The sequence below is a fragment of the Mus caroli genome, unplaced genomic scaffold, assembly GCF_978045245.1.
Source record: "Mus caroli unplaced genomic scaffold, Mus_caroli_1 scaffold_14, whole genome shotgun sequence".
Lineage (NCBI taxonomy): Eukaryota > Metazoa > Chordata > Mammalia > Rodentia > Muridae > Mus > Mus caroli.
The window spans coordinates 116,494,246-116,511,666 of NW_028227269.1; the positions used below are offsets into that span (position 1 = coordinate 116,494,246).

Genomic DNA, 17,421 nt, shown 5'->3' on the forward strand with positions numbered 1-17,421 from the left:
GCAATGTCATGAGACTTACAGATTAAAGAATGTTTAAAGACAATCTGATGTAGAAATATGAAATAGGCATTTTCTATAGAAGCACAAACCAATCTGATGAAGTTAAAAATCTCCTAAAGAATTTTAAATTTCATTTGATTATTTTAGAAGTTTATTAAGTTATGATTTGTACAAAGGCAATTGCACACACATGAATAATTAGGGAGCTTGGAAGCAGCTATTCATGAAACTATTAACATAGTGCCATAGTTAATATAGTTGCTTCCCCAGAAGGTTCGCCTGCCTTTTGCAAGCCCTTTCTCTCCAGCTTCTCAGTTGCCAGGCCAGCTCCTTCAACCTATGCCTACCCTTGAAACTCATGTTGATGTCATGATGTCATGTTTCTGTATCTTCACTCTTTTCTCTCACTTTGTAGTTGGTGTGCTGCTAATTTTTTTTTCAGAGCTTTGGGAGTTTTTAATATAGCCTGACTCAAGGACTACAGCAGATATGTGGTTTACAAATACTTTCACTCTATGGTTTATTCTGTTGCTTAAATCTGTTTTATAAATGGCAATGTTCTTCACTCTAATAATGTCTGATTTGTCATTATTTTTTCTTATCAGTGTGTTTTTTGAAATTATAGCTAGGAAATCTTAAAGTCACAAAGATTTTCTACTAGGTATTCTCACATAAATTCAATGTTTTTATATTAATAAAAAGTGTGTGTGTGTGTACATATGCACATGCCACTGGGTACATGTGTTGGTTAGAGGACAACTTGTAAGAGTCTATTCTATCCTACCATGTGGGTGTGGGACTTGAGCTCAGGTTAATCAGATCTATAACATCCTAACCCAAATTAAGATGGTGGTGGCCCTGGGGTGACTGGAGTGGTGCTTCAAGCTTCTGTTTTAACCCATAGTTTTCTTTATAGGAAGGAACAGCATGTTTTCATGAAAAAATTTTCCTCCCCAACAAGGACCTTTTTGACATAAATGCAGTCCATTAGATGTCCCCATTAGTGTCACAGAGAAGTGAGAGCAAATGCTTTGTGAACTTAGTGGTACTGTACTATTCTACTGTAAGTCAATTCTAAATTTTATAAGGATTAATTAGAGAACATGTATGCAAGCATTACCTTTTGATGGTGTACGGCTTCCTCCGGCTGGTCAGTGCAGGGGGCCTTGGCACTATTCACATCACACAGAGAACCAGAGCTGGCATTTCCTGCAGTGGAACATGTCCTTGATTCCATTTGTTCATCGACCTTTTTAATATCCTTCAATGAAGAATGTGCATGCTGTCATAATAGTTCCTTAAAGGAAGAGTGTACATGCTGATGCCTTAAAAATACAAAGGCAGGGATAGGGAGACAGCTCAGCTGCCAAAGTGCTTGTCCAGCAAACACAAGGACCTGGGTTTGGTTCCCAGGACTCAAGTTTTTAAAAAGCTGGGCATGGTGGACTGCACTTGGCATCCTAGTGCTGGAGAAGAGAGGAAGGGGTGCTGCAGTGTGAGTTGGGAGATGGGGTAAGAAAGCAGCTGGAGGGTGAGGATGTGGACAGATAGATAGACATAGATTGATCCTTTTGGCTTGCTGGCTACAAAGTTTAGCATACTTGGTGAGATGTAGGCTAGTTAGAGACTCTTACACACACACACACACACACAAGCTTACAAGGTGAATGGTGCTTTCATACACACATGTGAGTATATACAAACATATACACATATGCACACACACATTGCACACACATACACACTCATGCACACATACATGCACACATACAGAGCATACACATATACACTCACATATGCCTGCACACATATACATGCACACATACATGTACACAATACAAACACAAACATGCACACATGTACAAACACACATGCATTCATGTATATATATACACACGCACTCATCTGTGCACATACACATATACATACACATATATACGCACACACATGTATGCATGCACACATTTATGCACACCCCCCCCAAATCACTCAAAGGGAAAGAATACAAAGGTATTTTGTTGTGTCACTTTAAAGCTTATGTGTGTGTGTGGCCAAGACCTGAGACAGAACTTAAGAAACAGTAATACTTTCTAGAGCCCACAGCCATAGCCAATCCAGAATAAGATTTCAATGCACAATGGGTGTTTGTTGGTGTTTCATGAGAATAAATTGTTAAAATATAGATTAGTGTTCAATTCTAAGTGAGATTGCACTGTAACTAGTTTTTCTTTTGTAATTCAGAAAGATGAGGGTAATTTTAGTGAGACACCCAAGCTGTATTCTTCAGGAGTGAGAGAGTAGATCTGTGATTTTACTAGATGTCACTTCTAGTGTAGGGAGCTTGCGCAAGATGATGGGCGCTCAGGTGAGAGAAGAACAGGTGGACAAGGAGCTTGTGCACAGGACCACATTCCAGGGATGCTGTGATTCTTCACTAATCTGAAGAGCAGTTAATGAGTTACAAAGGTACAGTGAATTTTAGCCAGGCTGACTTGCCATTGTCATCTGTAGTCATACACTCCTATGCTATCATCCTCCTTTCTGTTATTTTTCTACCATGGAAGAAATCTCTTATTTGGTTATCTCTTTTTTTCTTCTTCTTCAGGAGTTACTCTGTGGAAAATTTAAAATAGAATTTGACCAGTTCTTATAGTAAAGTTTTCTAAGGAAAAGTTCTATTACTGGTCAAAGACAATCCATTTTTTCTAATGAGCTTGCTAGACAAAAGAATAATGAGAATGGTGGGAGTATTAAATGTTTTAATAAGTACCCAGTATGAGTAAATGCAAACCTTAGTGCCAGGCCTCGGATACCTTACAACTTAAGGAGGCCTCCAACACAAGACAGGCTGTTGTCATTGCTGTTAGCTGCTCACCAGGACTAGAGAGTTGGTAGGACCCTGTTGTTGAAGAGAAAACACATTTTGATTGTAAGCCAAGCTGAGACTGACCTGAGAACTTCCTGCTTTCCAAGAGCTGGGAGACTGTATGGGAAGCTGGAAGAGTAAAGTCAGCGTCGTCTTACTCAGCATTGGACTCTGAGTACTACAACACTGACCTACCAGGCAAGGCAATGCAATAGTGGCATGAAGGTTACTGGGGCAACTGCTTTCTTCTTAAATCTGGACACAGGAGGAAATTGATGTCTAACTGTAAGTTACACGACTGTAAACATGGTCAAAGTTCATGGATTTTTAGAAGGTCATGAGTCCTAGGAGGGAAAATATGTTGTATTGTTAAATGAACATGTCAAATTGTCTTCTAATTATACATATTCATTAGTGCTAATCTCAATCTTGTCCAGAGAAGCTACCTTCTGCAGTGAGTGGCAGTTAATGAAGACACTGACATTTGGCTAAAGTGCCAAGAAAAAGTGACTTATTGCTAACTTGGACACCTCAAGGCTCAAGGAACATAGTGGGTATAAGGCCGAGGCTGAGGATGAGTGCTGTGAAACACGCCTTCTGGACGTGACATAGTCACTGTACCCACTGACTCACCACAGCCATGATCACATGAGCAAGAACAAGCCAAGATCAATCAATTTCCCAGCAGGCAGCATTGATTGGACTCAGTGACTTACAAAAACAAAAAGAAAAAAGACAAAAGAAAAGATAGTCTGTGAAGGTGGAAGGGGGATGTTGTAGGAGAGTAGATTGGAGAAGTTGGGGGTAGGTCAGAGATCAAGATACATTGTATACATGTATAAGTTAGTCAAGGTACAAATATAAGATACTCTAAAAACTGCATCTGTACTTGATTGATTTTTTTTTTAGATTTATTTATTTATGGATTTTTTTTTGCCTGAATGTATGTATATTTGTGTCTGGTGTCATGAAGGTCATTGATTGCATGGAACTGGCGAGGGTTTTTGTTTTTGTTGTTGTTTTGTTTTGAGATGGAGTTTCTCTGTGTAGCCCTGCCTCTCCTGGAACTACATAGATCAGGATGGACTACAATCTACATATCCACGTGCCTCTGCTGCCGAAGTGCTGTGATTAATTTCACCACTGCCTGGTGAAATTAGAGTTGTGGATGGTTATCAACTATTATGTGAGTCCTGGGAGCTGAACCTGGGTCCTTTGCAGGAACATCTAGTGCTTTTACCCACTAAGCTATCTCTCCACTTATGCAAAAGTGACTCTCAATACTTGTGAGAATTAGCTCGTTTAGTACTTAAAATAATTAGTTAACCAATTACTGCATGCCTCCCCGTGTTAGGGATTAGGAAATAGAAGCATAGATAATTTAAGACACTTATCCCAGGTCCTGAAAGTGTGAATTTACAGAGTCAGCTAGCAGTGACAGGAGCTCATTCTTCAGCTATTGTGCTGTGTTGCTTCTCAAGCTTGCTTGCTTGCTTGCTTCCTTCCTTCCTTCCTTTTTTCCTCTCCCCACCCCCTTCTTTCTTCCTTCCATGTGTGTGCATGTGTGTGTGTGTGTGTATGGTATGTATGGTATATGTGTATATGTGGTGCATGTGTGTGTATATATGTGTGTAAGTGTGTATATATATGTGTTGTGTGTATACCTGTGTGCTTGTAAATGTGGAGGTCCAAGGTTGACATTGAGAGTCTTTTTTGATCATTCTCTATCTTATTCATTGAGGCAGGGTCTCTCAGTTGAACCCAGAGAGCACTAATGGTTAGTCTAGTTGGGCAGTATGTACTGGAGATTTTGTCTCTTCTGAAATTATCCCCTACACTAGTGGGAATCCCGAATTATAGCCCTCTACTGGCGACAATCTGGAATTACAGGAGTCCCTCACACTGGGGGGGTGGGGGGATCTGAAATTATAGGGATCTGACACACTAATGGGAATGTGGAATCACAGAGGGACCACCACACTGGTGGGGATCTGGAATCTGGCCCTCATCCTTACAAGGCAATGGTTCCCCTCTCCCCACCCTCTAGCCACCTAATATATATATATATATATATATATATATATATATATATATATATATATATAATATATATGTTAAATATATATTTATATATTTTAAATATATAATATTATATAATATATAATATTATATTATATAATATTATATAATATTATATAATATAATATATTATATAATATAATATTATAATATAATATTATATAATAATATATAATAACATATATATATGTTAAATATATATATATATATATATAAATATATATATTTAACAGCTTTAGCTTTGCCATTGTAATGGTCATGAATTTTCAGAATGACTAATTTTGACTCTACAGTCAGCAGTAGCAAATAAATGCATCCGGAATTTGAAAAAAGAATTATTTGCTCATGTGTGCTCATTGAGCGTTAAGAATACAATAAGAATACAATACAATCTGTGTGAATTGACACAGTTTTGGTTATCTGAGAACACTAATATACTTCAAAGAAGGTGTTAAAATATTTTACACAACTATAATACAAATGTATTATCTCTGATTTTCTTACAATGTGAAACCCTTTAACGTAAGGCCTAGCAATGGACTTTCAGTTTAATTATAATGAAAAACAAAAGATGTGCTATTCCAAAGAGAGTATAATAGTTCTTAAAAATGGTTCTTAAAAATCTCAAAAAGTGGCTGGGGGTGGAAGCAGAGCCAGCAGCGATGCATGCCTTCAATCCTAACACTTCGCAAGGGGCAGTTGGATCTCAGTTCGAGGCCAGCCTAGTTTTCAGAATGAGTTCCAGGACAGCCAGGGTTATACAGAGAAACCCTGAGAAAGAAAAAAAAAAGACTCAAAAAGTGAGAAATTTGGCCTCCAATATGTCCTTTTCTTACTAGTTATATTGGTTTGGAAATATTGAATTTTGTGACTTCATGAGCTGATTCCTCTAAGGTTGAGTCTCAACCTGTGAGTCCGATCCCTTTGTGGGTCCCATATCAGATATCCTGCATTTCAGATATTTACATTATAATTCATAACAGTAGTAAAATCTCAGTTATGAAGTAACATGAAATAGGTTTTTTTTGGGGGGGGGTTTACCACAACATGAACTGTATTAAAGGGTCACAGCATTAGAAAGATTGAGAACCAGTGCCCTAAGGAATAAAAAATCATGAAGATTCAATTGTCAAATAACATCTAGCTTTAATTTTAAAAGAAACACAGAATAGAGACAAATATAAAATGAAATCAAAATCAAGAAGTTAATCAAGTAGGTTGTACTTTCTTCCTTTTCTTTTTTTTTAGTGTGTACATGTGTTTTTATTTTTAATTTTTTTAAAAAGACTTATTTATTATTATATATACACTGTAGCTGTCTTCGGACCCACCAGAAGAGGGTGTCAGAGCTCATTATGGATGGTTGTGAGCCATCATGTGATTGCTGGGATTTGAACTCAGGACCTTTGGAAGAGCAGTCAGTGCTCTTACCAGCTGAGCCATCTCACCCACCCAGTGTCTTTATATGTAAGTGTGTATGTGTGAACATGTGGGTATACATGCTTGCATGCATGCCTTTGTGTCATGAGTATATGTGTGTGTGTGTGTGTGTGTGTGTGTGTGTATGTGTGTAGGACAGAGGTTAAAATTGAGTGTCTTCCCCCATTGCTTCCTCCATCTTACTTTTTGAGGTAGGGTCTTTCAATGAATCCGGGTTTATGAGTTTGGCTAGATTGGTAGGCCAATGAGCTGCAGAAATTTACCTGCGCACTATCTGCTGCACTTCACATTTTAGAACTCCCCCCCCCCCCCCGCCGCCCCCCGCAATCCCTGGCTTTTCTGACAGGCTTCTAAGAACTGCTGATATCTCTTCCACACTGTCTCTCCCACCATTATTCTCCCAGCATTCATTGTTCTTCATGAAAGGCTAAGCTTTACCATTCAGTTGCACAACCAAGTGGGTGTTTTGTTTGTTTGTCTTTTTAATCTCTGCATTGCTGTCTTATCCCTCTGGCTTTCTTCTCAGCATTATCCCACACCTTGTAGTCTTTGAAGCCATTCTGTGGGGAATGTAACCCTGCCCTGCCTTGTTGCTTCTTACTTTACAAAGAAACATGCACACTTAACAACCCATAGTCTACCTGTGCCATGGCGAGGGAGTAGTACAGCCCCTGCTTTGTCATTAGTTCAGCATGGGTCCCTTTCTCCACCACCATGCCATCCTTCATTGTCACAATCAGGTCTGCCCCACGAATGGTGGAGAGCCTGTGTGCTACCACAATTGTTGTCCGGCCTTTGCTTGCCTACCAAACAAAAGATATGGAAAATAAACAGAAGAGTGTTAGAGATAACTTGTACAATAGTCAGGGCAACTTATTTTCACAATTATTTTACAAAGAATCTCACCCTGGGATATAGAAAATCAGATACTCAGCAGATTAGAAGGGCTAGTAGAAATTAGAATATAAAAAAAAGTAATTTGTTCCAAATGCTGTGTTTTTTTTTTAAATAAAAACCATAACCATAGTATCTTAGCTCTAGAAAGAAACCTAACGAGAGTTTTTGAGCTATCTAATCATAAGAGCAAAATATATCTAAGATTTAAACTCATTGTCATCTCTCAAATGAGCATGTTTTTTGACAAGTTATGTGCAGACTTAAGGTTAAATGTGTTTTAATCTGACTTACAACAATTATTAGCACATAGATGGGTACACATAAGGGCATTGATAGATACATTTCAAACTGAATTTATCCAGCTCACATGGGCATGCCATTACCAGTATTTAGAAGCCAACATTTGCCCTGTCTTGTGACAGTCACTGCTCACCCACCAAAGGGACCATTTTATTCCCAGTAACCTGTGTGTGTGTGTTTATATAAATGGAATCTGCAATCTATACACTTGATTGTCCATGTATTCATGGCTTTGAGTCTAACCATTTTGCTTCCTATACCTACAACGTATTTTACTGTATGGATATAATTTATCCATTCTATTGATAACTGGATTTGAGTTGTGTTTAGTTAGTTTGTTTTCTATAACATATACATTCTTTCATGTGTTTATTTAGTGAACAAATTTATAGATATCTATCATTTGTACACCTCAAAAGGAGCTACTATAGGGGGATGTCCCAGTATATAGAGGTCCAAGGTCAGGACAATCCAACAATGGTGCCTGATAGATGAGTGTTATTATATTTAAACTTCTATTTACATTTTCCTAATGAATAATGAAGATGAATAACTTTTTGACTGGTTAGTGAAAACGTGAAACTGTTTTGTGAATGGCCCAGATCTTTTGCCCATTTTCGTATGGGAGCCATCTTTTCTTTGCTAATTATCAGGAGCTGTTTACACATTAACACAATTTCACTTCAAATAGAGAAGCCTTGACTTCCAATTATCTTCCTCAAATAGCGCTGGCCACTGTCATGAAACATGAGACTTTAGAATGACCCTTGGGAGGCATTAAAGAAGAAAAATGGTTAGAGGAGAGAAAAATTCCATTAGTGTGAATGGACGAAGCAAAAGATGCCCACTGCTGTTTCTTTGATCAGGGTGTTGTTGCTATGTGCAGATAAGACCTGCTGGAATGGAGGGGTGTACAGATTGATGGCTTGCATATGTGAGGTGTGTGTGTGCATGTGCATGCATATGTATATGTCTGAATGCCAACTATAGACTTATTTCTCCAAGTAACATCCTGGAGCCACACCAGAGGAACCCTGGAAACTACTATCTGGTGTCCAAAGAATCCCAAATCTGTACTTTTTGTACTTAAAAACAATAGTGAACCAGGAATGTGGAACTCAGAAATGATTCTGCCCACTTACCTTCTCCAGCGCAGTTTGAACAAGTGACTCACTCTCTGTGTCCAGGGCAGATGTAGCCTCATCTAAGATCAGAATTTTGGGGTTTCGAACTAGCGCTCGAGCAATGGCGATTCTCTGTTTCTGGCCTCCACTCATTTGAGCTCCTTTTTCCCCTACTAGTGTGTTAAATTTCTAATGAGATATAGAGAGGAAAAAGCACACACATAGAAAGGTGGTAAATGATTAGAGGAGGAAATGGCAGGCACATTTGTGCTTTGATACCAGCTTCATGATTGCTTTATCATGGCCATTCGGTGTCTTTGATTTGATCATTATAAAAACAAACATCTCTGAGGGAAAGTTCTAACAAAGAGAACGAGCAAAGGTGACTTAGGACCAAACCAGATACCCAGAAAGAAGGATTATTAGAAAAATTCTTTATAGGAGTGAGTTTTCAAATCTCTTTTAGATGACCCCAGAATAGTTTTTAAAAAATCTGTGAAAGCATTTACTGTAGTAGTGTTTTTTTGGTAATTTGATATGTCCTTTGGGGACTCTGAAAAGTAGTAAGACAAAAGTGAATTCCACTTAGCTGGGTGTAGTGATGCCCATCTGTAAACCTAGTGAGGAGGAGACACTGGCAGGATGGCCAGGAGTCCAAAGCCATCCTCAACTGCACATTGAATTCAATGTCAACCTGGCCTACAGGTGACTCTGCCTCAAAAACAAAACCAAAAGACCAGGTGTGGTAGTGTACAGCTTTAATTCCACCATTCAGGAGGCAGAGGCAGATAGATTTCTGTGAGTTCAGGCCAATCTGGTCTATGTCTGGAGTTCAAGGACAGGCAGGGCTCTGTAGAGAGACTCTGTCTCAAAACAACAACCACAACCACAACAACAACAACAGAAACAACAACAAAAACCAAAACCAAAAACCAAAAACACACAAAACCCCAACAGACTGAACCAAACTTTCCACAATTTATTTTTTAAAAGCTTTATTTTTTTCCTAAAACATTTTTCAGTCTTGGGAACCATTTAAGGCCCTCTCTATTATTTTTATTTCTTGATGAACACATTGTTAACAAATTGAATATTTTTATATTACAGTGGGTAACTTCTCGTACCTGTGGTCTGTAGTAGTCACATTCTATTGGGTTATGGCACACCTAAGGATAGAAGTTCAAATATTCTTTCTAGACCTTCCATTTTTAGAGACTTATTTTTTACTCCTAGTTTTAAAAAGTTCACTTTTGGGACTGGAGTGATGGCTCAGTGGTTGTGAGCACCGGCTGCTTCTGTAGAGGATGAACATTTGGCTCCTAGAATCCATCGGTTGCTCACAATCATCTGTAACTGCAGTTCTTAAGAATCCGATGTCTTCTTCTGACCTCCACGGACCCACGTAGTGTGCAAACTTGCAGGCAAACACTCATACACATAAAACAAATTTTAAAAAGGATGAATTTTTTTAAAAAAATGTAGTCTTATTGTAGAATAATTATGCACAGGACATATTTTATGGATATAGCTCTGTTTTTTGTTTTTGTTTTTGTTTTGGCAAATAAATTAGCACTACAGTGACCTACGAAATCTTCTCGGGGTCCTTCTCAGTCCAACTCTGATCTTGCTTCAAAATAGTTATATTTGATTTTGACAGTGCAAATTTATCTACTATTTTTTAAAGACAACTTCTCATGCAGCCCAGGATAGCCTCAGATTTGCCATGCAGCCCAGAATGACCTTGGACTCTTCTTGTGTCATCCTGTCTTGACCTTCCAAGTGCTGGGATTACACGCATGGGACATCAAGTTTGCATTTATATGGTGCTGGGAATCGAACCCAGGGCTTCTTGCATGCTAGACAAACTCTCTGCTGAGTTGTATCCTCAGTTCATGTAGTGGTGTTGTGGGTTTTTGGTTTTTTTCATTTTTCCTTTGGTGATCTCATACACATATACAACATATTTAGATTCTGTCTACCCTCTAGGACCCTAATCCATCTAAATGACAACTCCTCCTTCACTTGTGGCTTCTGCTCCCAGCTTCAAGCTCTGCCGCTCTGTCCTTTACTGAGTCCAGTGTACTTGGGTGTAGGAGCATCTGCTGGAGCCAGTGGTCCCTACCACAGCCCACATCCCTGAAGTAGCCTGTCCTTCCCTTCTTCAATATCCTTTGCTAGGGGTGGTTTTGAAATATGCTCATGATCTGTTGAGTGGTGTGCTCATGTGGCTCCACAATGTCAATCTCCCTTGGGCTCTCAGGTGCAGCCTCATCAAACAAAAACACCCCCAAGCCCTACTGAGGCCAGTTAAATTTGAATTTCAGTAAATGGTTGACATATCTAAGCTTAAAAATTCATTGTTTCTCTGATATCTAAATTTAACCGGGAACCCTGTATTTCATTTGGTAATAACTTGTTAACTCATTACAGTACTTATTTCCAAGTTTTTGATTATTATGAATAAAGCTCCCATGAATATTCATGAAAAAGATAATTTGTGATTATATTTTCTTTTCTAGTGGTTGACGATACATAGAAATAGTGAGCTGTCCTGATCATATGTCTAACAGTCTGGCAGGCAGACTGCTTTATCAACTGCTGTTCTTTTCAGATGGGAGGAGTGGTCCATGTGCTTATATCAGCACCAAGTTACTTTAGCAAGTCTTTTTCACTTTGGCCATTCTAGTAAGTGTGAAATCACATCTGACTGCAGCTTTTTCAGCTTTTCTTGATGACTAGTAAAAATGTTCAGGTTTTACATGTATATTGCTCATTTAGTACATCTTTTGGCAAACTTGAGGTTCTATTTTTTTGAAGTCTTAGTTTTTCTTTGTTTCTGATTGTATCAGTTTTTAAATAGTCTGGATTTGTGCGCTGGTCAGGTAGAGACATTTGGAACTCTTTCTTGTATGGTGTATCTAACCTTTTAATTTTCTACAAGATGTTCTTTGAAAGAAGGTTTTAATTTAATTTAATTTAATCCAGTTTGTATTTTTTTTTATTTGTTGTTGTTATTGTTTCTTTCCTCTTCTTGAGGGAGGAGTTCAGGGCCTGTGCACCTCTTCAAACACTCCACAACAAGTTACATCCTCAGCCTTTAGTCTCAGTTTTTTTTTTTTTTAATTATTTTTCAGAAATTTATATAATGTATCTTGACCATATTCCCACCCCTCTTTTGAGACATGGTCAGGCTCTTTTCAAACTTGACATTTTTCTGCCACTGCCTCCTTTGTCTCTTGAATACTGGGATGACAACTGCAATCACATACTTGGACGGTTTATACTTTTTTCTTTTTAAAGATAAATACTTTAAAAAAAATCTTTCTTTCTTCCTTTCTTTCTTCATTCCTTTCTTCCTTCCTTTCTTTCTTCCTTCCTCCCTCTCTCTCTCTCTTTCTTTCTTTTGATTGCCTCCTTCCTTCCTTCTTTACTTCCTTCCTTCCCCCCCTCCCCCCCTTTCATGAGTACACTGTAGCTGTCTTCAGACATACCAGAAGAGGGCATCAGATCCCACTTCAGATGGTTATGAGCCACCATGTGGTTGTAATTGAACTCAGGATCTCTGGAAGAGCAGCCAGTACTCAACTGTGTAGCTATCTCTCCAGTTCTTTACATATTTTTCTAAAAGATTTATTTAAAAAACAAACAAACAAACCTTAAGCAACTCTTTGCATGTGTCTAAATGCCTAGGGAAGCCAGAAGAAGGTTGTGGTCCCCTGGTACTAGAGTTATAATATGTGTGCTAGGAGCCAAACTTGAGTCTTTCTGGAAGAGCAGTGTAGTAGTCGGGGTTCTCTAGAGTCACAGAACTTATGGATAGTCTCTATATCGTAAAGGAATTTATTGATGACTTACAGTCCCAATTCCCATCAATGGTTCAGTAGCAGCTGTGAATGGAAGTCCAAGGATCTAGCAGTTACTCAGTCTCACACGGCAAGCAGGTAAAGGAGCAAGAGCAAGACTCCCGTCTTCCAATGTCCTTATATTGTCTCCAGCAGAAGGTGTAGCCCAGATTAAAGGCGTGTTCCACCACACCTTTAATCCCAGATGACCTTGAACTCAGACATTTAATCTTCTGGAATCCATAGCCAACTAAGACTCAAGATCTCCATACCAAGATCCAGATCATAAACTTCTATCTCCAAGCCTCCAGATAAGGTTGACTGGTGAGCCTTTCAATTCTGGATTGTAGTTTATTCCAAATATAGTCAAGTTGACAACCAGGAATAGCCACTACAAGCAGCAAATGCCATTAACTGCTGAATTATCTCAGTAGCCTCTGTGTTACCACTTTAGAGAGCAGCACATAGCTTCCTAAGAGTTCTTTGCTTACCTCAACATCATGATTGTCTTCTTTCTGCTAAGGTATTAAATCTATTAATTATTATTTTGAGACTGTTTTACCAACTAGTTCAGACTGGTTCCGTACTTTGTATGCAGTGTGGGCTAGCCTCCAAATGGTGATTCTCCTGCCTCAGCTCTCTAAGTGATCTTCTACACTTTTATTTTTGAAATACAAGCTAATATTTTGCTTTAAGATATATGTCAAGTTAATTTTATTTGTGGTGTAATGCAAAAAACCACAGCTCGTTGGACATCTTGTTCCAGTACCATTTGCTTAATTTTTTGGCTTTCATCTGATTAATTTTATTAGCCTTGCTAAAACTTAACTGATACATGGTCCTGTCTTGAGTGTTTGCCCTGCTGTTCTCCCTGTCCACAGACGTTCCTCTACTACTGTATTGGTTGTTGCCTGGAAGAAGATGTTGTGAGTGTGTGCTAACATTGCTGTTTTTAAAGCTGTTTCATCTATATTCACATTTTGATTTTATAAATACAAAAATATTTGGGAGTCTATCCATCACTTTCTACACATATACAGAGCAGTCATGGAATTCTCTAATTGGCAAAGAACCACATTTATAGGTTAAATTGGGAAGAATATACAACCTTAAAAACAACTGACTCTTTAATAAATAAAACACAATGTATTTAGGACTTCTTTTATTGTTTTGCCTCATCTTTTATTAAATGTATTCTGAAGAAAATTTATTTTGAAGACTTGTGAGAGCTTTAAATTTTTTTTTATAACTTTCACCACTATTCAAAAATTTAGTTGATTTGTAAGAATACTTGGGCTCATTATTTGCTTTTTCTTTGAATTTGTTTGGTAGTTTGTGTCTTTGAAGGGGTTGACCGTCCCTCTTCCAAGCTATTAAATCCATAGGCACAAGGGGTTCATAGTTTCCCTTAAGGCCAACTTTTCAGTGACTGTGAGGTCAAGAATGGCTTTTGCTGCTGATTCTCTGTCTTTCTGTCTCTGTCCTCCTCCCTCCCTTCATTCTTCTACTCCCTTCTCTTTCTCCTTTTCTTACTCCCTCTTTTTCTCCCCTTTCTCATGTTCTTCCCCCCCACCCCCGTCCGCCTCCGGCCACCCCCCAGTGACTATGCCTGTGAACATTGGCATTCATCACACTAACCTTTAGTTTCTCCTTTTATTCTTTGGATTACAGCATTGTGACTTACTATTAAATTTACCGCAAAGGACATGTTTATATATGTTCTTTTAGTAAAGTAAATACCAACTTGCAGAGTCAGGTTGAAATGCTCTTGAATTCTAAGTGAGAGGTGGGAGAGCACTGTGCATTTGAGGAAATTCACTGAAAGGAATAAAAGACCAACAAAGGGCAATGTGCTGCTTCTCAACCAAGGAAAGGAACCTTCAAGCCCCGAGTGATCTTGCTGGCCTGCATGCTATGTTAATCACTATGTTAAATCATGGCATAATAAACATTATTAAAAAAAAGAGTTTTTTTTTTTGTTACAATGTACACAGTGTGGTTTTTAAGTGTGTCCTTCAAAATTAATGCTTTTATTATTGTGACCCTCTGGAGTGATGGATTGCAGATGTAATTTAATTTCAAGTGTAAGTTTTTTTTATATCTTATTGGGTACAACCACAATTATCAGGTGGCTCTAATGAACTTAAACTTCAGGAAAGATAGGTAAATGGTTTAAAAACTATCACACTATGTTCATTACTGCTTTTCTTGCTTCCAAGAATTTCAAATTTATCACATCTCTTTACAGTTCTACATTTTTAATACAGTGTTCGTTCCTTGAACTTTTAGAAGAACCTCATCTTAGCACAACAGTCCTGACAGCGTGTGAGTATGCCATTTCTACTCCTAACCACTAGATGGAGGTACAAACCAACGTTTGTTCTCAGCTTGCGCTCCTGATTTTCTCAAATTTCTTTGTCCTGCTTTAACATAGATATTATTTTTTTCTTTTTCGGGTACAGTGACATGCAGAAAAATTAAACTTACCTCTCGCGATTGGCTTTTTACTGACGTCTTCCTTCTTTTGGACTTTAGCACGTTTCTCGGTCTGCAGATGCTGCATCTAAAATACTCTCCATATGAACCCACAGTGTAATGTGAATTGGCCTACCCTAGGCTTTGCGGAGCCCACAGGTACTCTGGGTGGATTTTGAGAACCCAGGCAGCAAAATCTCACCTTAGGAAAGGCCATTATGAAGTCGTAGGCGTTTGCCTCCCTCGCTGCCTGTTCCATTTCCTCTTCACTTACGCCTTCGCGCCCAAACTTAATATTGTTACCGATGGTGGTCCCAAACAGAACTGGCTCTTGTCTGACCACTCCAATTTGCTCTCGGTAATGCCGCACGTTTTGGGCTCGGATGTCATTCTCATCTACGGTGATCTGCCATACCAAAGAACCAAGCAGGCTATGATGCTGCCCAAGGTGTTGGCTTTCAACTGTCTTCTTAATCCAAAGAATAAACTGAGAAGTAGTATCTCAGCCAAGACTCGCTATATTTTAGTAAACATATTTATGGTATGGATAACACCAATAGGTTTTTTTTCTGGTAGATTGGAACTAACAAATCTTCAAGAAATTTTAATTAACTTAAAATCCAATGAAACCACAAACTAATATTAATAAGGTTGTTAATAAGACACACATACACAAACACTGTAGGTGCTACAAATGTTATATAGACAGATGCCATGAGCTTTGTTTTAAGACTGATGGTGTCTATAAGGTTCTAGCCTTTTTTATTTCTCAATATTTTATTCAATCCCAAAAGGTAAAAGTTCCTTCTCTGTCTTCTTAGGTAGCTCAACATATTCCAGAGACAGAGTTGGATGTGGCCATCAGAGACTCCATTCCTCACAGCCCTGGCATTTGTGTGAGAATCAACACTTCTTTACACTGACTGATTCGGTAATTTATTTAGTCAATATTAGCATACAAAGTTCTGAACAAGTTTTCTTTTAAAGACAATGTAGTGTTAACTAGAAACATTAAGAATTAGTATTTTTTTCTTTTTGTGTACATGTGTACATGTTAATGTGTGTGCATGCTGTGTGTATAGAAAACAGTGTTTGGGTATGTACACACATGTGCATAGGAACCAGTGTTTAGGTATATGCATATGTGTGTGCATAGGGACCTGTACTTGGGATGTTCACATGTGTGCATAGGAATCAGTGTTTGGGTATGTGCACATATGTGCATAGGGACCACTGTTTGGTTATGTGCACATGTGTGTGCATAGGGACCAGTGTTTGGAATGTGCACACATATGTGCATAGGGACCAGTGTTTGGTTATGTGCACATGTGTGTGCATAGGGACCTGTGTTTGGTTATGTGCACATGTGTGTGCATAGGGGCCAGTGTTTGGGATGTTCATATGTGTGCATAGGGACCAGTGTTTGGGTATGTGCACATGTGTGTGCATAGGGACCAGTGTTTGGGATGGTCATATGTGTGCATAGGGACCAGTGGTTGGGTCTCTTCCTGGATCAATTTCCTCCTTAATTTTTGAGATAGGATCTCTTAGGGAACCTGGAGCGCACCCATTCATCCACCCTTGCTGGCCAGCCAGCCAGAGATCCAGTTCTCTGGCACTGGAATTGCAGATGTGCAAGTCACAAGTTTTATGTAGGTGCTAGGGATACAGCACCTCTCGATGTCACAGCAAGCTCTGAAACACTGAGCCATCTCCCCAACCCCTCCTGCATGCTTTTTTCCCCACAGTCTTCACTTACACAGCCATCCTCTGGGTCATACAGCCTCTACAGAAGCTGCACAGCCCCTCCTACATGGTTTTTCCCCACAGTCTGCACTTACACAGCCATCCTCTGGATCATACAGCCTCTGCAGAAGCTGCACTGTTGTACTCTTGCCACTGCCACTGGGACCAACCAAAGCTACTGTCTCTCCAGCCTTAATCTTCAGATTGAGACCTTTCAGAACCTGTTAGATGCACAGGAATGACATAGTTAGGAATGACAGACAGTTATAGACATACATTGAGAAAATTAATCTGTAATTATAAACAGAAAAATTCTTAGGTGGCACATGAAAACAATTTAGATCTTATATTTATTTGTATAATACCTCATTTATACCTATAGTAATACACAGTTTGGGAGTATAGTATTTAAAAATTCCTTTATACATAGAAGAGATCTAATTTAGGAGTTATCTAGCTACAGAAAACTCTTCCCATATTTTCATTAGCATATTTTAATTGTACAAAATAATAATGGGTTTCATTATGACATTACCATACGTATGGTATGTATATCTTGATCACATTCATCCTTCATTGCTTTCTCTTTCCCTCTTTCCTCTCTCTTCCTTCTCCCTTCCTCATTCCATGTGCACACTGTATGTGCACATGA

The 17,421-nt window shown here is 38.7% G+C and overlaps 1 protein-coding gene across 1 annotated transcript in view; it reads right to left on the minus strand.

Moving 5' to 3' along the window:
* Abcb5 (ATP binding cassette subfamily B member 5) overlaps nucleotides 1-17,421 on the minus strand; it is an 86,583-nt gene that overhangs the window by 41,278 nt on the left and 27,884 nt on the right. The window contains exons 11-15 of the mRNA XM_085830113.1: nucleotides 16,865-16,990; nucleotides 15,226-15,429; nucleotides 8,725-8,895; nucleotides 7,027-7,188; nucleotides 1,121-1,261 (exon numbers count right to left, since the gene is read on the minus strand). Of these exons, the coding sequence (XP_085686239.1) occupies nucleotides 1,121-1,261; nucleotides 7,027-7,188; nucleotides 8,725-8,895; nucleotides 15,226-15,429; nucleotides 16,865-16,990 (804 nt within the window). The remainder of the gene's footprint in view (nucleotides 1-1,120; nucleotides 1,262-7,026; nucleotides 7,189-8,724; nucleotides 8,896-15,225; nucleotides 15,430-16,864; nucleotides 16,991-17,421) is intronic.